Source organism: Molothrus ater, chromosome 5, assembly GCF_012460135.2.
Source record: "Molothrus ater isolate BHLD 08-10-18 breed brown headed cowbird chromosome 5, BPBGC_Mater_1.1, whole genome shotgun sequence".
NCBI lineage: Eukaryota > Metazoa > Chordata > Aves > Passeriformes > Icteridae > Molothrus > Molothrus ater.
Window position 1 is genome coordinate 33,956,117 of NC_050482.2, and position 25,383 is coordinate 33,981,499.

At 38.2% G+C, this 25,383-nt stretch overlaps 1 protein-coding gene across 15 annotated transcripts in view; it reads right to left on the reverse strand.

Moving 5' to 3' along the window:
- Window positions 1–25,383, reverse strand: part of GRIP1 (glutamate receptor interacting protein 1) — a 309,227-nt gene that overhangs the window by 74,839 nt on the left and 209,005 nt on the right. For all 15 annotated transcript variants that reach the window (XM_036400176.2, XM_036400173.2, XM_036400171.2 and 12 more), the window contains 2 exons: window positions 3,894–4,029; window positions 2,819–2,964 (listed from right to left, as the gene is read on the reverse strand). In XM_036400176.2, the coding sequence (XP_036256069.1) occupies window positions 2,819–2,964; window positions 3,894–4,029 (282 nt within the window). The remainder of the gene's footprint in view (window positions 1–2,818; window positions 2,965–3,893; window positions 4,030–25,383) is intronic.

A 25,383-nucleotide genomic window follows, 5' to 3' on the forward strand; every position in this document is an offset into this window, starting at 1 on the left:
GTTTAGCTATGTAAACATTTGCTTTTGTCACTTAGAGAGAAGACAAGATTTTTGGGGTGTTTCTCTGATCTTAGGTGTCTAGATTACAATGCATAATGCATTTTATTATCATAAGGACTTTTTTTTCTTTGTCAAAATGCAGCGTGCTCTCTTATAATTGGTGAGTTAGTAAAAAAGTTCTTTAGTTTCTAGTTGAGTCAGTATTTTCTCTGGAGGTACTAAAGAACTGGTGTACAGCTGGACTAGGAGGTGAGAAGCCTAATGCACAGACTCATGCATTTGGATGTGATAATCCACTTTACAGAATTTGAAACTACTGCTATTAAGAGTTTGCAATTAGCTTTTACAGGAAAAACTTTGGCAGGGTCTAAGAACTATTTTCCAATGGGAAAAATAGTCTGTGCAAAATCACATGCACTCACACTTTCCACCTTCCACTCAAGTACTGCAAACAGTACAAACACACATAAAATGAAAAAAAAAAAAGAAAACCAAACCAACCCAGCTCTATAAAATACATGTTCTGTGAGCAGCAGAACTAATGAAAACTTGTGTCATTTAAGGTTCCTGCCTGCAATAACCAGAGTTTCCCTGTCAGGATACCCTGAGGGGGCAAGGGTGCCACAGGCTACCCTGTGTGTGCTGCCAATCATGAAAGGCACCAGGAAGAGCAGAGGGCCCTCAGTGCTCTCTGCCCCTCTCTCTGTCTCTCTGGGGACCCCCCTGCTCCCAACTCAGTCAGGTGTTTATTTCCAGGAGATGTACTGTATGTAATGTACTTTTTTTGGAGTTTTTCAGTCCCTATTAAAAAAGTTACTGTAGGGAACCAGGAGAACCAGCCAGTGAAATTACATAAATCTCAATTTCTTAGGAAAACAGGTGAAACATGGCCCTCCAGAGCACTGCTCTGTGCTGCAGTAATTCCTGCTACAGCTTGAAGATCACAACTGTGTTACTGAGTCCGTGTGGTTGCTTTCTTCTCATTTAGAAATGTTTTACTGACAAAAAAAAAAAAAAAAGAATTATGAGAAGACAACTTTTGCCTTCATTCCTATTGACAGAAAGTGGCCTTGCATGCAGGTCATGATGAACCCACGCTTCCCCATTTGTTTGGTGTGGCCTGTAACTTCCACAGGGGAGAGGTGAAACCCACAGCTCAGCAGTGAGGAATGGCAGCAGCTTCCTTCCACTTGGGGGCAGCCACTCAGGTGGCTGTCCTTGCACCCCAGCCTCAGCCTGCTGTGGGAAAAAACTGCTTAACCCTTTCCAACAGGGTCACACGTGTGACCGAGACACTCATCACAGACAGCAGCAGGCACAACTCTCTCCCAGGATTTTTCCTGGAGAAGGCAGTGAGAAGCTCAGAGAAGAAGAGAAAACAATTCTTATCTCTTCACTGCTCCTTTTGTTTTGCACATGTGGAATGTGTTATGGAGATTGTTTACCCAAAGCGATTTGTTAATTGGACACCAGTGAAAGTTTTGATTCCTTGGCCAATTGAGTCAAAGCTGTGTCCTGACTGTCTCTATACAGTCATGGGTTTTTCTTTAGTATCTTTGTAGTATAGTATCTCTTCAGTCTGTAATTTAGTACAGAATTAGTGTAATATAGTATAGTGTAATAAAGCAATTATTCAGCCTTCTGAAATCACAGAGTCAGAGCACATTATTCCCTGCATTAGAGTCACCCTACATCAACAGACACGGGGCAGGCACTGCTCACCTTCCAGCTTTAAACACTGAGGTGGGTCATGCTGAAAACAGCAGCTGGACCCTCCTGCTGTGAACACTTCAGAAATGGAAGGAAGCACTAGGGAGTGGGATTACCAGTGCTCAGCCAAATTTAATCCATCATTATTAAATGACTGACATTTTCTGGCTCTGAAACTGTGACAGTCCTCTGCCTGAGGGAGCAAGCATGGGAACAACAGTAGAATTTCTTTATGTATGGGGCCAGGAAGGAAGTGCCAGGGCTTCTCCACATGACTACTGGAAAACTTTAATAATTAACAAAAGCAGCTTGCTCACTAGTAGTTCATGGAAACAACTAGTCTGCTAATTATCTCCAACTTTATCATCTATGCTTGTATGAAGAGGCTGGATGTTCCAAAGAATTAAAGAGAAAGTTACAAATGCTACTGTAATTTAGCGTGTCAAAATCCAGTCTCAGTGAACAAGAGTGGCACATTGCTAAAAGGGGATGAAAACCAAAGAAAGCCCAGTTGAATAAATGCAAAACAAATAATGCTGATGAAAGAACAACATCTGCAGCAAAGTAACTCTGAACTCAGCTGATTAATTCAGATACTGTGCTTCAGAACATGAAGTTCCCACTCCACAAGCAAACACTAATCAACAGAGGACATTCAAAAATTTTTAGTGTGCTTGTCAGGAGGTTCAAAAAACCCCCAAATACATAACTAGACTAATCCTCCAGTTGCTAGAAAGCAGTGGGGAAGTTCATCAGCTTCTGAGCAAAACTCCCCGAACAAAACCCAACCAACCAACCAAAACCAACCAACCAAAAACCAACCCTCACCCCCAGAAAACCAAAAAACCAACAAAAAGCAGAGATTGGTAACTCTGCTCTGTTGTTGGTGACATTTCTGCTTCTAAAACATCCGAGAGCATCCCTCTGTACTGCCAGTTCTTTTGTACTGCTTCAATGTTCTGTGATAAGCCACAGGAAAAAATAGAATTAAGAAAAGAAAATTAAAAAACAACCACTACTAAAATGACTACTACCAACCATGCTCATCTCACTATTGACTACATCTGCTATTCTACATAGGCTTTCATTTTGCTCTGGAAATACTTACAGACTGGAGGCAGCTCATACTCCACTTCTAACACAACCCTTTCACCAACATTCTTGAGCAGGCTGATGATCTCATCATGGCGAAATTTGGTCAGGTTGATTCCATTCACAGATTTGATGTAGTCCCCTACATCCAGCTGGTCACTCCTAGTGAAAAGTACATATTTCTTTTGTGAAAGACAGATCTGATGAACTAAACTAAATCCTTTAAATTACTGTTTAGTAACTGTAAGAATTTTTTTCCCATGAATCTAGATCAAAACGAGTTGATATTTCTAACAGAACAGAAAGTGGCATTTTAAGATGTTAATCTACTCTAGCTTTTAAAATACTAAAATAAGAACATTGTTGCATTATTCATTCCTGAGGTACAAAACCAGCCCTACAATAAAGGAGCTGGATGATTTGACTGGTTTGGGCATAGGACCTGGGAAGTCATCTTCATGTCCCCATGTCCAAAAAACTTTTTTTTGGACATTGGTTGCCTTCACAGCTAACATCATATCAACAGGAGATGGGCCAAGGCCAAAAGCATACATTCTACTCAGTTACTTGGAATGATTTAACTCAACCCTCATCTTTTGATTTGTCTCACTCATGATTAAAAGCCATTTTTCTTTCCACTGTAGTAGTAAGAAAGGTACCTATCACTTCAGAGTCTTTTTAATCTCAAAGCTATCTAATGAAGAACTAAAAAAAAGAATAAAATTACGGTAGCACTATCATTCTTTTTTTTCCCCTTTTGTTTTTTCCCCTCTGGTATGTTATGCTACTTCTCTCAAATTTTTGTTCAAAGACAAAAAAAACCCCAGAAATAAAACATGTATAATTTAGAAGAAATACCATGAGTTTTATGACAACTTTCAAAGATTTCATTGGTATTCCCAGTTTTTATCAAAGTAGCCTTGAGCAAAAAGAAGGACCAGCTGTTGCCATTTCCCTGAGGTTCTCCAGTGTGATGGGCTGCCATTATAGATGCATCAGTCACATATTTTTTAGGTGACCTTTCTGATGCAGTACGTATTTCTGTGGCAATCACGTATTATAATGCATTTTGCAGCTTGAGATGTGGTTACCTAGCAGCGATTCCTCCCTGACGAAGGTTAGATACTCTTGGTTTCCCATCCTTGTCGATACCACCCGATACTGTGAGCCCTAGGGTGGTGCCTTCTTTTTTCATTAATTCAACTATTGTTGAGCCCTTGAATTCCTCTGTTGAAAGACAATTATTCACATTATTAAAATTTAAGTAGTAACACAGATGTTACCTTTCCTATATGTCACCTTCTTCCCAAGAAAATCATTCTGTGTTAGTAAGAAATAACATGTACATCTGGAGATTTTTTTATATTACAATTTACAAGTTCTGTCCACAAGGCTCTGCATATAGATAAATCTTGAGCCATATGTTCTGTAAAAGGTTATTAAAAACAACACCAATGTGCTAGTATACTATACAGAGCCCACAAATATGAAGTCTGGGAACACTTATAACTAAAGATAGTTGTTTCTCATTTTAAAAAAGCTATCTTTCCTCATTTTCTGCTCTCTACCTCTGACCTCTGAGCTTTATAATGCACTTCAACTGATTAAACAGAAGGGTAAAGCACACAATGATATAACAGAACTATAATTTTAGGTTCAGACTCACTATGAAGCCAGAAGGAGACGTCAGTGTTAATAGAACAGTTGAATATAGCAAGAATCCAGACAGAGATACATCAGATCTTAACAGTTTTATTCCTTATTTTTACATAAATACAGCTCCACTGTAACTCTCTGCAATTTCTGCAGAACAGGTATAAAGTAAGTGAAGGGCTTTCATAGTGATTAAGTGTATATAAAATTTCCCTCACATGCTAAAACACCTTCTTCTGCAGTTTCTTCATTCTTGGAAAATGGTAAGTTAATTCCACAGATAACAAAGGCAGGCCACATGCAGCAAAAGGCCTCAAACTTTCAAAAAGAGATGTCCTTATAACACATGGGTGGACAAGGTAACCTACACATGCAGTTTCAGCAGGACTGCAACTCTTTGGAAAGCCACATATCCATTGTTTGCAATCAGGGAAGACCTAGTAAAACCACCAGCTGCCTGGGTATTCTGGAAAAATACATGAAATCCTAAAGATCATGGAAAATTCTGAAAGGATCATCCTTTCAGAATTTTCAGATCATCTCAGGACCATCCATCTCAGGATCCTACTTTTCAGTATTAATATGCAGCTTTTGGGTGAATTGATCAGATACAAACATCAAATATTCACTGTAAACAAACAGTGTGTCTGCACTGCATCAGCAAGTTGCTGTGGCTGCATGAGATGTAAAGACGAAAAGCCTCCCAAAAACCAAGCAAGGTCCTTGTATATATTCAAATGTTCACCAGTAAGTGTAGAAGTAGCACTATCCAAATAGCAACAAGGCTCTATCAAGATCATTCCACATGACTGAGGAGATGTTGTAACACATTTTCACCTTATAATGAAGAACTGCTGCCCTGAACAAGAATTGACAAACCACCACCACTACCTCTGTATTTGAGGAAATGGTGGCAGATTGAGAAATAATTCAGAAGAGACTCCAGTCCTGGTGCACAGGCTTGTAATCCATGGTAGTACTTCTAATAGGATTAGCTGCTGAATCTTTTTCTGATGTGGCATCAGCCTCTACTGCTCATTTCTAGGTGTCTGACAGGATATTCTATCTATCCCAGCTGATGATGACCTCACTTCAGTTATTCACATTTTGACCATTATACAGCATGCTTGGACAAGAATTCCTCTGTGCTTATAAAGTTTCTACTACTACAAAATTCTGCAATGCATCCAGTAACCCAGGCTGTCAGAAGCAGACAGCAGCATAGCTAACTGGTGCATTCTCCAACTTGGCTGACACCAAACCACCATTTGGTACCATCTGGAAGCTGTTGAGCTCTCATAATGTTTGCTCACATCTGGCCTTTTTGACAGTTCAGAAAGAACAGATGTGATTACCTGCTTCTGAACATGCAGACATGTTGCATAGCTGTAGAGATGCTATGGACCAAAATGCTGCTTTCAGTTTTATAAAAACCTGTAAGTATTCATAATTAATACAAGAGTTAGTCACTGTATTTACTGCAGCTGAAGACAATGTATTGAAGATAATGTATGTATATAAAATATATTGGTACTCATGATGCAACCTCAGCTGCTGTGCCAGTGTGTAAAACATGTTTATTCAGGGTTTAACCAACCACAAGATCTGTCCAAAAGAAAATTCCCCTCCCTTTCCTCCTCCCAGACCGAATCCTTCCTTTTAATTCTCAGTAGTACAATCTGGCTTTCAGTAAACATCTAAGATTTTTTTAAACAAATACTTTGCCACAATATGTATACAGGACATAAACAATGCACTGCACTGCAAAGCAATGGCTAATCTTTTGCCAAAGCATAATATAGTCATGTGTTTTGGTCTTTTACATACGTTTTGAGTTTGCAATCCAATGCTGGGCAATACTCTGCTGTCCAAAGTACATGTGGAACAGATGATCCAAGCAGTATTTTAAGCAGGCTAACAATTGTACAATTCCCTTCAACTACTGGCATGGAAAGGGATAACCAGGCTCGTTCCTTCTCACCATCTATTATGACAAATTTCTGTTTACCTCTGCCAACAGAACAATGACTTCTAGGCACTCTTCCCTGGTAGGCAGGAGAGAAAGATGCACCATGCACAGTAAGGGAGGGGTGGTGCGAGGTGCTCCTTGCACACTGACAAGAAGGTCATTCAGGCATGCACAGTAGTTTCATTAGGTTTGCTGCTCTGAAGGATTTTGTAGCTTTTGTTGTACATAATCGTATCAGGAAGAAATTAAACTACCTAAGCTGGTTTGGTTTATAAGAGATTGTTACCCCTGCAAGTGATCTGAACCAGGCCCATTTGATACCCTCATCATTCTGTTTTTCATCTTTGCTTTCTTAAATCACACATGATTACTGACCTTATAATGCTATATATGACATGCTTACTCATCTGCATTGCTTTGGCATTATTATTACAGACTAATCCCCACTGAAATATTATTGAAATGCTCAATATCAGAACAACCCTGGGAGTTCATTTCCAATCCAACACACAACCACATCTGTACATGCTATTCCCCAATTAATGCAAGGTCAGTCTCTGTTTCCTAGTTAAGGCAATGCTGTGTTACAATTTAAGGGTAAAAAATCAAACTACTTCATGTATCACCTCACTCATAATTCATTACTTATGCCAACCAGCAAGCTCCTAATTAGTTAGAGGTCTCTGGAGTCTGTTCTCTCCTACATGTACTCCCACACGGGTAATAATATTAGCATAGTCAGCATCTGAGGGGAAAGCACAGAAGTTATTTCCAGACTTCTTATGAATTCACACTTGGACTTGCCTTCCCTCAGCCTACGGAGGGGGCATCTTGGGACTGCCTTAGCACTTGCATTGCTTCCTGCTGTTGCAAGGACAGTCCTGGGTACATGCCTGTCCATGCTGCACCAGCCACTCCACAGCTTTCTTGGCATCCACCTGCCTCAGGAATCCCACTGCATCATGGAAATGGCTCAGCAAGGGGAGCAAAAACAGGCACACAAGCAGACATAAGATGAAAAAGAATGGTTTCTGCTCCAAAGAGCTTCCTTTAGATCTCCAGTTCTGTAAGCAGGAGCATACACAGCAGCTGAATTCTACAGAAAACATTACACTGGTGCTGTTTTCTCAGTTGCTGTTCTGGATGCTTCTCCCAGGCTTGCTGTTGCAATATCCTGACAGTGTGTGCCTGACTTGCAGCTGGGTCAGCTGGTCCATTAACACTGTGATCTGCCCTGGAGCCTGGAGGACTACAGGAATACTCCATGTAGCACAAGAAAGCTTCAAAGATAAAGCTGATGCTCAAATTCTAGACCGGGTAAATCTTACTGTGAGAGAGTGAATACATGGAACAATTTGCAGGTAGGTAAAACTGAAGAAACACCATGACCAATTTTTCTTCAATAATAATAATAGAAACATAGTAAAGCTTCTAGTATTTTATACATGAGCAGACTTCTTGTCCTTTTCTACTCTTTGGTGTATATAAATAATATCTTTCAATAAATAAACAGCATGGAAAGTAAATTCTCATGTGACTTATGAACCTGGAGTATATTCACTTCTTCAAAAAGAAAACAATACTAAATGATTTAAGAGATTTTTTCACAGAAAAATATTTGAAAGCTGAGACAACTCTTAGTCAAAATTATTATCATTTATTTTCTAAATTACTACAATTTTATATCTTAATGTACATATTAAAGAAAAGCTCAAAAATGTTTGCCTTCATTTCAGATATTGAGGCCCTTCTGTGAAAATTTCATTTTAAAACCCCAAAAAATGTTTAAAATCTACACAATCAGGTCAAGTGCTTTCTTCCATTCTCCACCTACTGAACAAGTTTGTTAAGTGCAGCTGGAACAGCTGCATAAATGGAACTGAACATAAAAGTAAAAAATGCCAAACTTGCTGTTATTGACATTTTCCTACCAAAACCATATATAATTAAAAAGTAAGTAATTGGTAAGTTTGCTGAAAATCCAGTGAATGCTGTCCTGGAATGGACTTTCCCTTGTATGTCAGCAGAAATTCTGCAAAGAAAACATTTTGCTTTACATCCCAGTAGGTATCTCCTAGCTTAGTAAGAAATCACATAAAGATAAAGTCAATTCTTTGGGAACAGAGAGCAGTTTGTTATAGTGGAGACATCACATTTACTCAGTGTTTCAAGTCCTGTGGGTATGTGCATTTCTCTTAGTGTGACAAGAAGGATGTCAAGAGATGATGAGCAGTCCATTCCTTGTTGCCCTTTTCCTGAATGGCTGTCACTAACTTCTAAACCATCTAAATTTCTATCAAAAACAAACAAAACCACATCACTGAGGAGAGTCTGAAGACATGAAGCTGGTCACAATCTGCCCTGTGGCCTCCCCTCCATCCTGTGGAGGGACAATCCCCAAAACCAGTCCCAGTTCAGAAGCCAAGCCACCCACAGTGGAAGACAAACTGGTACAAGGTGCAGCAGAACACATCTCCAAGGCACAACTCACTGCACTTACCAAAAACACTGCAAATTTAAACACTGCCAATGCAGGCTGCCTTGGGTCAGCAGCCAGGTTAATCTGTATAAATGTACAGGTGAAATGTTGTACCATTTTCAGTGAAAGCAAAGGAGATAGGCAAGGCTAAGACACTTCCAAAAAACTGTCTAAAACAGATTCAGTTTACACTGACACCTGTTCTGGTTGTGTACAAGGCATTAGATGATCTCCTCTATATCTCTATATATATATATATATATATATGTATGTATATATTACCTATAAGAGCATCTACAAGATGACTTTGCCATTGCAAAAATATTACCTAAAATCCAAATACCTTCCACCAGTGCTTATAGACTAGAAAATGTCTGCCTAGCCTAGGCATCACACAGAAAAGGAAATAAGGGTATTTTATGATCCATCACAAGCAGTGATATAGAGGACATGATCACATAATTCACTGAAAGCACCAGGCCTGCAGGACACAGCAGCACAGTTCACACCTGGGTTCATTGGTTGCCTGTCTAAAATGAGATTAGCTCTTGTGCTATTTGGTTTTGGGTACATTTTTCATATTCACAGAATCCTTGGCAGCCAACACTCTCTAAATCTCAACTGATTCATTCAGCAAAGGAGGTCTTCAATTTAACCACAAATGTAAGCATTATATTTTAAATTCTGTTTCTAACTAAAATATCAGAATTTAATACAAGTATCCCAAGCCTGAAAATCAAATAACCACTAGAAAGCCAGCTGCAGACAAAAAAAGGAGGCTCTTAATTCTTAATGAAAGAACCTCACCTCAATTTCCTAACAGAAGAGTATTGAAAGAAACATATATGACACCATTATCAATGCACACTGCAATAACTTCACTAATTACATTTCAGGAGTGAACAATGACTGGAGTAAACCATTATTACCTTCCCAGGGCTTAACATTTGCATCCCACAGCCTACAGTGCAGCCCCAGTGCTTCTCCAGCAGCAGCACAGCTGTGATACCAATGGCAAATGCTCAAAGCACAACATCCTGCTTGCATCTGAATCCACTCCTTGTAGACAGGAGTAGTGGAGAACATTCACCAGAAAATGAAAATAAATGTGGCATGGTGTAAAATCAGTTTTCACATTAAAGAAGCTTCACACAGAAAAGACAAGGATGATCTCTGTGAAGTCAAATTACAAAGGATGGCTTCATATGAGGGTGCAAAAAACCCCTGCTTTTAACTTAGAGGAAGAAGTGCTCCATGGCAGCAGCTGTGTAAGAAGCAGAGAGGTTTCTCCAGGCCAACTGTGGCAGATATGCAGACTAAAACAAGAGATGGATGGCCACATGTCTAGATGCTTTTTCAAGCCAGACAAATGCTGGTAAGGGAACAACAGGCTTTTTGGCCCTCTGGATAGTCCTGCTTGCATAGTTTTTTTGTTTTGTTGGTTTTTTTCTTCCTTGTATTCGCAATTGAATTGCACAATAGTGCATTCCAAGTACTATCAGCCTAAAATTATTCACGACATTAATTTGACAGATATCGTACAAAGAGATTAACTTGAGTTATCTTAATACAGATGATGGCATCTGATTCTTCTAAGAGCTGAGTCTATTAGGAATTTTTGTCAGTGAACACTTCTGAATTCTTTTCTCTGTACTTTTTTTTTGCTCTACATCAAGGATTGGAAAAATCAGGTTAAACACAATCATTCCCTATTAATAACCCCTAAGCAGAGGAATTTAACAGGAGGAAAAACTATTTTAAAAAATTATAAAACATTAAAACATTTAGCTTCAGTAAATATGAATACTTTAATCTATTACAGTAAGAATATCCAGATTTAGTTAAATCACAACAACAAAACTTTTTCTTGTATTATTACCTACAAAAAGAAAAATTATCCCTGATATGCCACCTTGTTGTAGGGTTGGAATAAAGATGCAGTGCAAACTACAACTTGCTCAATGATGCAGTGTAGTGAAAGTACATTTATTCCTTAAGGTAACTGGGAAGTTCTAGTGTTTTCATCAATGGTTCTCTTTCAGAGAAAACCTACATGTATCTATACTATCCATTGATCACTTGAAAATCTGCAGCCATCAACTTCCTTTTCTTCAGATGAGGACCAGTTCCACCCTGAGGCACTTGCTATGTTTCAGAAAGTTCAAGCATTTTTTTGCTCCCTCATTATCTATGATGGCAGTCACTTTCCTGAACATCTGTTGGGTCCAGAGCAGCTCACTAAACTGTCAAGGTGGAGCTTTATTTAGCAAAGACATTGGAAGGTAAAAATAAGCACAGTGATGAAGGACTTGATGGTCTCTACCTTCACCTCTTCGGCAGATATTGCAAGGCTTTCCAGAGCTCAAACTTCCATGCTTCCCCACCATATTATTGTTAGCTCGAGTGTGGAATGGGTAGTAGAAGGTACTTACAAGCTGAAGTTTATACCCATAGTTATCTCAAACTTGTATCTCCCACATGAAACAAGTATCTCCTTTCAAAAATTTTGATCACACGATAAGCAACAAAATCTTAAACTCAAGAATGGCTGGTGCATCAGCAGTGTGACCCTGATCTCCTCTGCTTGTCTCTGCTGACAGTAGTGATGAAGAAAGGACAGAGCCCCATGACATTAGTCTTTTCTACATTTCTGTCTGAATGGGACAGAGGCTTCATTAACCCTCCTTCACTAGTAGAAACCCTACTGTGCAGAACAGCACAGAACTTAGACACTAATTTAGATTTATAGAACTTCTTCCCATAATTCTGATGAATTCACCTCCAACTTCCTCTTAATTTCTTTTTAATGAGAAATTAACACCAAGAAAACTCTTGATAATTTGTGCTTCTTTACACTGATGTGTCACTACTCACAAAAACACAGCCTAACTGTTGCAGTTTCTCTGCTTTCTACAGTTACCAAAATGGATCAGGCTGGATTGATTACAGGACTGATTGCATTTGTGCATTTCAAAGCAGGAAAGAACCACTGAAAACAATTCTCGCCCTCATCACCTGAGTGAGACAAGCAGAGAAACTTGATATGGTGCTATCTCCACCTATAGATTACCTTTTAGAAAGATATCCAGTGTGGCTTTGAAAGTGATGAAAACTCTGCTACATGTGTAGATAACGTCTATCTGATTTGGGAGTAGACAAACCTTTGAGACAAAGATCTCATTATAGTACCACTATTACATTCAGGATATCCCTTTGATGCAGAACTGTGACCTCCAATCAAATAATCTCCTAATCTTTTTTTCCCTTTTAGATTAAGAACTGCCTGAACTGCTTAGGTTTTTGCTATTTAAGACATGGTTTGCCACAATGTTTTAACATCCTGTTGCTACCAGGTAAATCTTAGCAATAGTGTCATTGAATCACATTTCTCCACTTGAGCTGTCATTTATTTTTCCTGACATACCTTGCATTGCCTTTTATGATCTACAGTTGCTAAATAAATGTAATATATTAGTTAACACAAGTGGTTTTCCTTTTTATGGCATAGAGCTAGATCATTAGTGTCACGGCAAACCAAATCAGTTAGGATAAGAAAAGGATATAGTAATGGTGTCACTCATTTTTAGAAAAACTATCATTCATGTATTCAAATAGTGGGTAGTGAATTTTCAAATATTTGAAATTTGGAGGAATGGGACAGCATAACTTTTTGAAGTACATAGATTAAGGAACAGATGTTTAAGTTTTTAGGGGTCATATACATAAATGATTGCAGAACAAATACACCTGAATGATATGCGCACCCTGTCTTTCTACTTGGTAGTATTGAAGGAGACTCAGCATGACAAAAGGGTTTATCAAAGTCTCTGTGTAGAAGATCAGGCTATCCTTGAGAAAATGAGATATGGATGAGAAAAAAAGAGAAATATGGAAAATACGAGTGAATGCTTCCCACACATTTTACCTTTTGCCCTTTGTGCTCAGTGACCGCTGATATCTTTATGGTTTGCTTACTCCTCAACTTGTGGAAAACCCCAGCCCAGAAATGCTGACCTCTGGAAGATGGTAGTTCAAAATCAGGCTGGATGAGTATATTGCTACAAATAGTTTAAAAAGTGATCTGTCAATGACTCATTCTTTTTGCATACTTCAATCTGATATAAAACCAAAGTTACAAGGATGGCTTTGGGGACAATTTAATATGCAACCTAACAAACAGGATGCACTGGTTTTTTATTAGATTTTTATAGGAAAAAAAGAACCTGCCTGTGTCAAAAAGATTATCAACTTGCTCAATAGTCAAGATGAAGAAAAAAAATACAGTTAAAGCCAATGGAAAAGGAGGGTTAAAGAACTGCAAAATAAGCTACTGGCTTATATTAAAATTTACCAAATCACAGAAATAGTGATGACTTTAGATGTCAATAAGCATTTAAGATCCACAAGAATTTACTATTGCTGTAAAGTAAGTCAGGCATTTCTGGGCTGCTAACCTGTACTCTGGAACTCTCTAATCAATCTCTGTGCTTATTCCCTGAAGTTTAATGTATGCATAATGAACTAATGGCAAAGAGGGATGAAGACAGATGCCTTCATTTGCATGAACTAGCTTATTAGATAGTCAAGCTTGCTGAACAAATCACTGCAGTGAAACAGTAAAATACCCAGCTGCAAGAATCTACCTATGTGATTTCTTGTTTCATCTAAATTGTCACCATATTCCATTAAATTAGCACGGAAACTGAGATGGCATCATATTAGGACATAGTGACATTGCACACTCACTAGCCTGTGAGACAATAGGAATATTTCACATCTTCAGGTCACTTCAAGGTGTTTGCAGGTTTTTGTAAAAATCTGAATGCGACATCAACACAAGAGGCTTATATTACCCCAGAGCAGCCTCGTGATTATATATAGGAAGAAGACTTTCCTCTGTCCAAAATACGACGTAAGTTTCACAGGAAAGTTTTTTGGCTTTTCTTTCAACATTTACTCTTACTCTTCAGAAACTTTGGGTGAAAAGGAACAAAGATTACATCTTACCTTCCTCTCCAAAAACATTAAGACCTCCTAACTGTATATTCTGGTTCACCTCTACTTCAAAAACACATCTTGTCTGTTGGGTCTATTGCAAGGTCCTTCTCTTCTTCAGTGACCAACAGTTTAAAGCAGAGAGGAAAATGTTTATATGGATGGAAGAAATAGCTAAAATCTTCAAATAGACTGAAACAGATAAAGATTCAGCTAAATAGTACTACCTGAAGACTTCAATGACATCTTTCATTCCAAGCACAGTGCAATGTACAGAATCTCAATAAGGATGCAAATGAGGAAACTGCTAACACAACTCAAAGCACACTTGTTGAAAATACTTCCTTTAAAGTAAGATTGCCTGTGAAAAAGAGCTGACTCTTAATAAAGGCTATACTCAAACAGAAGGAAACTGCAGCATGAGAGCACTTCTTCAGGTTGCTGACTCCATGCAAACAATTCACAAGATGGGTTTGTCTCTGTTTTTTTCTCCTCTGCTTTTAAAGGATATACTGCTAGCATTTTTAAAGAAAATATTTAAATTCTAAATTATTTTAAATGTACAAAGATCACTTAAGGAACTTAGCAGGCCTTTCTCAATACAGAGGCTTCAGCACAGAGATCTTCCACTACCACTGAGAGCAAAATTTGCTAATCAGACCTAGAGAAAAAGTTATGGAATTTTTACATTTCATATGGTTCCAGGTTGGTATAAAACTTTGCTAAGTTACACAAACAAGTGCATTCTGAAATTTTTTTCTTCTCCACATAAATCAGTATGTGATGTTTTTGAATAAACAAACTTCTGCTCCCTGTGGTCTTACAAAATGTCTCTCTGTAAGAGAGTCTTTGCTCCAGTTTTTCTTTCCCTTCTTGATTTAACAATGGTTGCAACAGGTTTTTACACTCACAATATTTTCCTTAGTGAAGACACAGAGCTTATGATGGAGATAGAGATAATCAGCCTAATGTTAGCTGTTACAATCTCATAAGACTGTTTGGTATGGATTTGAGTTAATAATGTTTAATTCTAAGTATATATGCATTAGAAAAATACAAGATGATGCCCTGACATCTTCTGATTCCCATGTTTTGACTACTGGTCAATGATAATTTTATAGGGTAGTAGATATATTAAAATTTGCAGTGGATCAACAAATAAAATGTTCTAGTATCTACTCCAATTTTATACACAGAGAAAACTGGGACTATCAAATGTATTTACAACTTGTCAAAAATACTTGTCAAAAATACTCCAATTTCCCCAATACTCTTAACAGAGGCCATGGAAAGCACATCTTACCATACATTATAATTATATCCAGCTATCATTCTCATTGGCTAGCACTTAAACTAGACTGACTTAAACAGCTTTCCTATTATTTTCTGTGGTGTGTGATTAAGTAAGTCAAGCTTCGAGATTGGATATTCCCACCCAGTATATGCTCTCTATTGCACCATTACCTTTGGTTAGTGGCTAAGGAAAAAGCCCTTGGCTTTTAATGGCTTCCTCAGTTACATACTATCCTTATCATAAAATTGCAAAATCTCCTTACAAGGTATCTGGGTTTGTAGCTAAAAATTTGTAATGACTTTCAAATATATTTGCTAAACTTTCAATTTCAGAAATAAATCTGAAATCTTTCTGAAAGAGAACACTTTTAGTCCCACATGAATATGTTAAATACAAGTTATTTAGAAATTATTAACTGAACTGTAGCATTTTTATTCTTCATAGATTTTGTCGATTTTGTTGCAGTCTTGGCATAATGGCATGATTTCCCTGTATGACCTCTATCAATTTTTACTTCTTACTTTCCTCTAAAGAAGCAATATTTTAGGGTTCAAGAGTCACATTGTGTTATCAGGTATGATCACTCATCATTTGGCAGTGATATCTAAAATTCAGCTCTAACATGTCTCACTTGTCTACGATGTGTCTTTACTATCTCAAAGGTCAGTGCTCATTTTCTGTATCATTTATCCAACAAGTATTCAGGGTCACAGTGTCATCTAATATAGGAGGAAGGTCTTGGCAGAATCTTGTCTTACAGTTAACTATTAAGCTGGGCTCGTTTTGCTCCACCAATAAAATCAATTAGCATTGAAGACTGACATTTGTTCCTGCTTGGACTGATATTCACAGTGTCCTTCTACCAATGTTTTCTGTGAATAAGAGCAATGAAATCTCCTGACTTCAGCCTTGTTGCTATTTTCCCCTATTAAAATACTCCTTGTTTTGCTTTCTTGTTCTCTTTTCAGCTTGGTAATAAGGGAGACTTTACTGAAGAGCCTTCTTTATGTGTTTATTCACATAACATCAGTGGATTCCCCAAGCTACACAGACATAAAGTGACACAGATAACTGCAATTTGGACAAGGACAATAAATAAATTAAAAAGACTATCTGCGTGCTCCTAGCCTGTATATCACCTACAAACTTTTATAAGTACCTTGATCTACCAATGTAAAAGATGTGAATGGATGTGTGCACCTATATATAAAAAACCCCAACAGGTGCCCAGTAAATTAATTACAAAATTAAAGTTGCCAAAAAGTTATTTGGAAACCCTCCCAGGTGATCAAACCTCTCACTGGCCAGAATAATTAATACAAACCATGACTGTATAAAGAAGACAGTTTAACACAGCAGTACTTAGTACACCTTTCTGTTAGTGGAGTAGTGACTGTCACTCAGATGCTTTTTCTCCTTCTTTTGACACAATTCCCAAAGTATATGAGTAACAAAAGAGAGGACAGGAAAGTAATGAAAGAGTTTTCAAAATAGTTAAAAGAAAATTCCTGGGAGGAACAACCCCTGAAGCACAACTTGATTACTTTAACAAAGGGAAGATTAAATAGTGATATCAGAGTGAAGTGCCTATAAAGGATGAGGTGAATTTTGATGAAAAACAACTCTTTCTTACAAATGAGGTGAAGCTGAACCTGCGCATACTCAAACTAAAAATAAATGCAGTGAGTCTAACCACAAAAGGTTGTGATGCATTTTGCATCACTGGAAACCATAAATAGATTGAATGTCCTTCTAAAATATAATTCAAATACAAGTTGAGATTCAAATAAATACCAGGAAGATGTATGTTTAGTTAAGATAGACACAAATACCTCTTTTGGCCCCAGAAATTCACAATAAATACATCGAAACTCGAACAGACAAGACCTTTGTTCTTACCACTGCACTTTTACATAGCAAGGAAACAAAAGCTAGTTTGCACTGATGTTATAATAAACTTCTGGTCTTCCAGATCCTGCACAAACCAAACCACTTTTATTCTACACTATGAGGCGTGCCATTACATCTCTGTCTGCCCCACGTACCACAGATGTGATGTGGAAGACACACGAGCACCAGAATCTCTTTTCCTCTTCTGATTGTAAGAAATGAATAGAAAGCGTGAAAATGCTATAAGGCAAACAAGCAAAGAAACCTTTTCTCCATCCTCCATACAAAATACTTTGAGCCATTTCATATTGGCAAAATGGATAGAATTTTATAGCAACAAAAAATAATTTAAGATTTTTGTGTATAAATCAGGCTGCAGAGTGAGAATGAGCAGCTTTGATGCACTGATACAGTTGAAAAGAAAAGGCAAACTACTATCCAGATCTGGGGTAGCATATTTTGGTGTTATCTTTGTAGATGGTATATTATTTCCTTACTATTTTCATGCCCTGAAATGATAATCACTGAAGAAATTGAAAGAGATATTAAAAAACCCCTGAACAGATGGAAATCATGCATTAAGTCCTTTAAAGAGGTATTAGAAATTATATTAGGAACATTAAAAACATCAAGTTAATTATCTATAAGATAAAAAGAAATTATTAAGTGCAAAAAGACTCAAGCAGGCAAATGATTAAAAAATTATCCTGAACTTCTCAGATGAGCAAACTTCTCAGAGCTTAAAGGAACAAGCCTGGATTTTGTTTGCCAGTCATATGCTTCTGTCTAGAGATTTGTGCAACACAAGACTTTTGAAAGAAAGCAATACTCTCGTGAGTCAGATCAACACTCCATCTAATCCTGCTCCATCTTGGAATGAATGAGGTTTAGGGACAGCATGAGAGCCAGCCTACTTTGCCCAGTGTGGTCCTGCCACAGTTCCTTGGCATCCAGTAGTGTCACATTAGAGAGTACAATGCTTCTCAGTCTTTTTAATACTTACATATGAAGCTCTTGGCAATTAGGTTATTCAGTCTCTTCTGAATGCACTGACACAGTCTGTATACACAGATTTACTGCTTGCTCTTCCTCTCTAGAGATACTGGATCCATAAGTATCTCAACATAATGATGCAGAAATCATTTTTGCTGTTGAATACACATTTTTCCCCCAATACTGGACTGAAAGCAGTATAGAGAAGAATGTTTAAATAGATTTCCACTCAGAGAAAAATATATTGCCTGAAAACAATTTTAATACCTCTTCTTACTTCTGAACAGACTGGCGAACCTGAGCATTCCTCATGAATTTTCTTCTCATGTACTATCAATTTTTCTGAAGATACCCCCTTTTCTTGCCCCAAGAAAGCCCAGCTGTGCTATCCCATGAAAATGCAGTCATTTTTCAAGAGGTCAATACTAAATTTTAGCTTCTCTGTTACCCAGAAGAACCTCTAGTAGCTGCAATAGGTTGTGTATTCCACAAGGGACAGTCATGCTGGTTTCACAAAGTTTTACAGCTTCTTGTAGACAGCAGTGATTGTTTGGATTGGCAAGTTTTATGTTCAGCCAGGAAGGGATCACCATCAATTGCACAATCCCAGGGTTACAAATCTCCTTCTGCTTGGCACATCCTTCCATGACCTTTCAAGAGTACATGGTTTTCCTCCCCCTTTCCAAGCTCACCCAGCCAGTCCAGTGTCTCTTTCAGAGACTGTCTCCATGCTCCTATTTCAAACCTAGTCTTGACCATCTTTCTTTTTTCCCTTGTTTCCCTCTCCTCACATGTCCACTATACCATGCCTCCTCTTCTAACTGAAACCTTTAAAGGAGAATAAATTTTTCAACAGACATCACCAACACTTTTATAAAAATGAGCAAAACCAACCATCACAAGGGTAATTTCCCTTTGTGGACATTAGAGAGCATGCCAGAATTGTGCAGGAAAACAATTTTCCTGGAAGATGGGACCCCCAACCTCAGGAGATGCACTGATGCTTCCCAACCTATTTTCAGGTTCCAAGCTCCATTGAAAAATCCTGTGGTATCCCAGTGACTGGAACGAAGGCACTAGGGACTCATGCTTCAAACTAGCACATGGCCAGAGGAGTACATGCACATGTACACACTGCAAGCACATTTGCTGAGTAGACAACAATTCACTCAGAACTGCCCATCCCTGCCCCAAAATGTCTATGCAACAGCTAAACTGCTGAGACAGTTTTTTAAATGATGTTATAGATGCTATATAGGATATCATCCGATACTACATATAGCTAAACTGATTTTTCTGGAAAAAAAATGCAGCTGCAATAAATTAACACATTTTACTCTGAAAGGCTAAAGGTTAGCAAAACTATATGCAATTAAATCCAAATACACATGAATGAAGGTGTTTGGTACCATCATCAACAAAACCTGCTCCTGGCTGTGTGAATAGCAAAAATCATTTCAAGTCAGGTAAATTTTCAGACCTTGAATCAGTTGGGTATTTGAAAAAGTGCACACTCCTTGTGCACAGTATTGCCCTTAATACATTTTCTCCTTCATGGTAAAAGGAGTCGAATGAGACTGTTCTCTATTCTAATCCTTTTCAGTATTGAAAAACACCAGCATGTAGCAGACCTGTAAAGAATATGTATAAATAAATCATCAGCAATCTCAATTAAGTAAGAACTCGGTGACCTTTGTTAATTTTCTACAAGAGACAAATTTCTTTCCTGTTTATCTGTGTAGGAAACATGAAGTCCTTCCAACAAAGTTATTTTGATGAACAGGAGGAAGGACAAGAAAGAAATCTTCAGTAATAAACACATGAGAGCAAATTCCAAAACTTTCAATGTCAGTGGGAAGGAAAAGACATATAGCTCTGCAGCTGCTTCACAGACCATTTGGTAAACCTCCAGCAGGTTAAACAAACACACAGGGAAGCCTGTAAATGATACAGCAACTGAGCCTCTCATCAAACATGAAAATCAGCAAATGACTTTGCAGATATAATAAACACCTCAAGTGCAGAAAAGCTTACTGGGCTGTGATCTGCATTTCACAGGTCAGAACTCTTGCTCCTGCTCGGAAATCACCCACAATCGTTACCATAATAACTGTGACTGCAGAGGTTACGGCTAATGGATTTCTAAATGCTTAAAATCTCTTCAGTGGCATTTTGTGCTGATTTTTAAAAGTACATAGTAAAAGTAAGTGACTATGAGAAAAATGCAAATTGAGGGGAAAAAGTGCTTTTGTAGATACATACTTGAATTTCCTAACCCAGCTTTTACTGACATACGTTTTATTTTCAAGTTTTCTGCAATGAATTCTTTTTTCTCACCATGAGAACTATGAATAAGGTTGGGGATGCTTTTGACAGGTTTTCTCAGGCAAATCATGCTCTTACTCTGCAAAACCAGTTAGCCAATGAAGACTATTTCACATTTTGATGGGGGATGAAGGATTAGGTAACACAGTGCTGCATCTGTGACACTAGAGTGCTTCTGAAATCTGAGGGAAGCTGAAGTTAAAGTCAAGGCAGGTTTCTTTTGACAAGGATGAAAAAAATGACTGAGGACTGCACAAGTCAGGCAACATTGCTTGAGAAGCTGGCTGCACTATAGCAAATGATGCAAGGGCGCCTGCTGATGTTAGGAGCACTGTCAAAAATAACAGGATCATTTAAATCTTCTGCAGTTTTACTCAGCAGAGGAGCCCAAAAAATTGGACCAAGTTAACTGTGGCATGAGAACAGCTGCTTTTGAACACTCACTGTCTTGCCAATGCCATATTAACCACCAAGGAAAAACAAAACTGGCTCTGGAGCTGTGTTTGCACACTGGTAAACACGTACCCAGAGGGATGCATCATCTGTCTGTCACATCTGTCAGTCACTGGGAACCTGGTGCAGATGTTAAGAGCTGAGCTACCGGAATAACCTGGGAGCCATCTCCCTCCTGAGCATTGTCACTTAATGGAGCGTAGATGCCAGGATCACTTCAGTAGTCTATTTTTTTTTTTTTCAATAATGTGGATTTTATTTAGAAACCCTTTTATCTCTCTCATCTTACTTTCCAGATTTCTCACCTTCTTCTGAGATTATCTTGCAACAGAAAATTAATGCACTCCATCTATGCAGTACAGAACTTTTCCTTATTTAAGTCAAGGCACAGCACACACGATCTTAAATTCAGTTAATACAATTCTATATTGGCAACTCAATGACATCATAACTGGATCACACGTTCTGGCTTTAATTTAGACTGGATTCTGGAATTTTTGTTTACATATATATATATACACACATATACAGATATATATAAATTCAATTACTTTCTTATTTTTTCCCAACCTCTGCTTGCTTTCTGATAGTAATTTTCTGATAGTATTTTTATTTAAACAGACATTCCCAGATGTTACAAAATCACAGTGAAGAAAGAAGAAGGGTCTTTAAAATTCTTCAGCTTCCACCTGACCTACATTTGAGTTCATTGGTTGTGGGTAGTAGACAAACCCCTCAGGAAAGCCAGATTTGATGCAGCTTGAGACAGAATGTGAGCATTTGCTGCACAGCAGGCTGTGGGCCAGGGAGGGGAAAAAAAGGCATACCTCTGTATTTTTGTAAACAGCTCCTCTATGTGTTCAGAGCCAAGGACAGGATGAAAACTGCCTTACTGCTTTCTAATGACATTTACATTGTGTATTTAAATATTCCAGAACCTGAAAATTCCCAGGATGTTAACTATTGGTTTTATTACAAGAATTTAGTATTTCATAGCTTCTCTTAGGAATATTTTGTGTCCTAAGCAATTACTGAGGACACTACATCATACAGCAATTACTTTTTTAGTATCAGCTCTGTAAATATTATCTTTTCAAGGCATTTTAAGCTTCTTTGATTTGCATGTGCTCCCTTCTAGCTAAGCAGTTCGAAATTCAGCCTACCCTAAAATTATGTTTGTTTAACATTTTATTTTTGCATTAAAATCCTGTTACCAAGCTCCCCCCAAACAAGGCTGCAAACCATCTACTAACTGCAATTCCAGACCTTGAGCCACTGCAGAGGATGTGCTCAGGGCTGTACATTCACTCTATTTTCCCTCCAGTTTGATGGCTACCCTTGTTTTTGAGATCAAACACTGTGCTGAAATACAAAACCTGAATTACAGCATGCTTCAAAGAAGCAGGTAGTGTGGAAAGAAAGTGCAGTATCTACACATGTACAAAGGAACTGAAAAATCCAGTAGCTTTAATTTCAGACTTTAAAGTCTTCACAATTTTCCTTCAGAGCACAGTGACTTATTTTAATAACTGACCTGTAGAAGTACCTCCCTGCAGCCACGTACAAATCTTGCAAATGACAAAAAACTGGTTAGAGAGAAGAAGAGGCTCCTGTTAGTGGAGAAAACCTCAAAACAATGATTTTAAACATCTAGTTTGGTCTTTTCCTGCTTGTCTCTGCAAGGGTTGGCATGCACTCACCCCATAAATGCAGATAATTTGCCTGTTCAGCAGATCTGTTGTCACTGTGGAGTAGAAGGTGGCTGGAATGAGACTTGGGAAGGCTCCTGTGGGTCCCAGAGGCAGGCAGAGCTGGAGCACAAGGGTTACATGGGAGGTGAAACAACAATGGCTTGGACAACATGGTGAGGGCAAGACTTCAAGGGCCTTCTGCTAGGTGTGTTGAGCAGGACAGAAGGCAGGCATCTGTGTTATCCTTCTGTCCCAGACAACAGGAAAACTCCACTCTTTGAAGAAATATTTCCTCTACTCTTTGTTATTTGGTGCCTGTTTCTTGAACAAGAATTTACTTAGGAAAGAGATAGCCCACAACTGCAACTGCCCTAAGCCAAACAAAATCTCTGAATTCACAGATGATTCAAACAGCTCTCCCAGTGTATAGTTCACACTATAGTTTTTCTGAGCCCTTGACTACTTCAGGCAATGAGACTTTACAGTCAGAAGTCTGACTGTAAAGTGCACATGTCTAGGTCAGTAGAAAGAAGAAGGAATAAGTATGGATTTTAATTTTGTTTTAAATTTAATGCCAACTAGACTGAGCAGAAATTCACTTTTCCCAAAAAAAAACCCAAAACTGAGACACTGAGAAGCTGACACATTTCACCTCAAAAAACCGTGGTGTTTTGAACTATTTTTTTTTCTAGTAATGATAAGTTTTAAGACTCAATAAAAAATATGGACTAAAAGCAAAATGAAACTTTTGTTGCAGATTCTATGAAAAATTTTAATCAGTCTTAAATGTATGGCGTCTTATTCTCACTTCACAAAGCAATAATTTTTTATCCTTGTGTCAGGTTGCTTCGTTCCACTCCATGCTGCCAGTTTTCAGTAAGTGAATTGAAAACAAAGAAATAGATATATAAAGTGAACAGTTTGCACATCATTACTGTTGACTGATTTACCCACATTGTTAAAAGAGATAAGAGGACATTGAATTTTAGTTTGGAAATCATGGGAACAGCTATTCCATATTCAGGACATCACAGGAACATGCTTATCTTGGAGTAAATGTTAAGGTCTCCTTGACTTCAAAGTGCCTCTTAACTGTGCCATCAGCTCTTGACATTGTATCAGTGCCACAGGAATAGCTGATGTCCTTTTTAAAGCTCCTGCAGGAATAAGCAATCCCAGGAATGACACCTTTGGCTCACCTGCTACTGACCCAGCACTTGCCCTTGGCCAGGCACTGCCTGGGCACACCCTCAGTGTGTGCAAATCAGGAAACCTCAGTCCAGAACTCAAGGGAACTATGTCCATCTAAACCTAGGGATTCAAGAGGCTGGCTATCAAATACCTTAATTTTAAATTACAGTTGTTTTTAACTGCATCTATGATTGTGAGGGAAGTGAATGACTTCTGAAACACATCGTTTTCATTGATGTGCCTTAGCACCACTCCTGACAGTTTCTTCAGGGGGGCACAATATACTCACTGCCTTGGCTTCTGTAAGGACACAGTAGCAATAAGGGTTCATTATGTTCTGCTTGACAGTCTAAATTTAAATATTTAGAGGGGAAAAATCTGTTTGTTTCTGACTGCAAGCTGCTTCTCATGCTAGCATTACCTCAGCCTTACTTTTAAGTTAAAAAATTCTGACTGTGAAGCTAAGTAACATTTCAAACAATCATGTATATATAACTGTAACTAAACACCTACACATATGTAAAATAAAGTCCATGTTTCAAACTGCATTATATTAACGCATATAATTTGAATTAACTATTATTTCAGCAATTCTGTAAATCCCTTTGAAAGGATCTGTTGCTTGTTGATTTTGCACCATGTGAAGACATGGTAAATATGACATGTAGTCTCATCACATGAATTATACATTCTGCATCTCAAATAAGCAGGTTCTGCTCCAGGGAGATGCTTAATCCATTCCTTCCTTCTGGGGATGAAAGAAATTAAACTCAGTGCACTGATCTCACAGTATGTGCTCATTTGACTTTAATTATAAAATTATTATTTCAACATTTTTTCCTGTAAAATAAACCAAGCCTGAGCTGCATGTAACCTCTACAGAATTACATTACTTCTCTGTGCACTCAGCCAGTGCTCATCAATACTGCTCTTTCAATACAGTTTCACATGGAAGGATAAAACCCACCTCTAGAGGTTTGCAGCTGGTATAGTAGTGTCAGGCCTCGCAGCAACAAAAGCTCGCCTTTCTGATAGTTGCCAAAAGGATGGAGCAGTGAAATCCTTTAAAGTGAATTCAAATGTCATGAGAAGGAACTTTCACCAGATACAGGGAGATGCCACGATCCCATTACCAAGCTGGAAGATTTACATCTCACATCCTGTGTATCTTCACTAGTATTTTTTTTCACAGACTGTTCAAACCTGTGCAAAACTCTGCATGCAATCAGTTACCTTGCTAAAACCCACAAGTTTTCCCTTGGCTAATTCAATAGGCAAAGCATTCCTTGGGAATAGAACATCTGCTGTCCATGTCTTAGGAATGACAAAGCATCAAGTGGAATAGACAGCTGTACTGTCAAAGGTACTCCCATGCTTCAAGCTTGAAAAACTAGCAGTTCAGAAATGTGATGTGTTATCAGGCATACCATCTGGGGGAATAGAAATGAATGCTTTCCATACAGGATAAGATCTCCATGTGAGGATTACTGACAGTAACTCCAGCTGACATGCTCCCATCTAGGTCCAGCAGAATTTACTGGGTTCACTGCACCTCACCTTCCAATTCAAAAGCTATTTGGAGCTGACCTACATAACGTCAGAAGGGTGATCCTGCTCCTGAGCAAAAGCAGCTGTTCTGCTTCTGGTC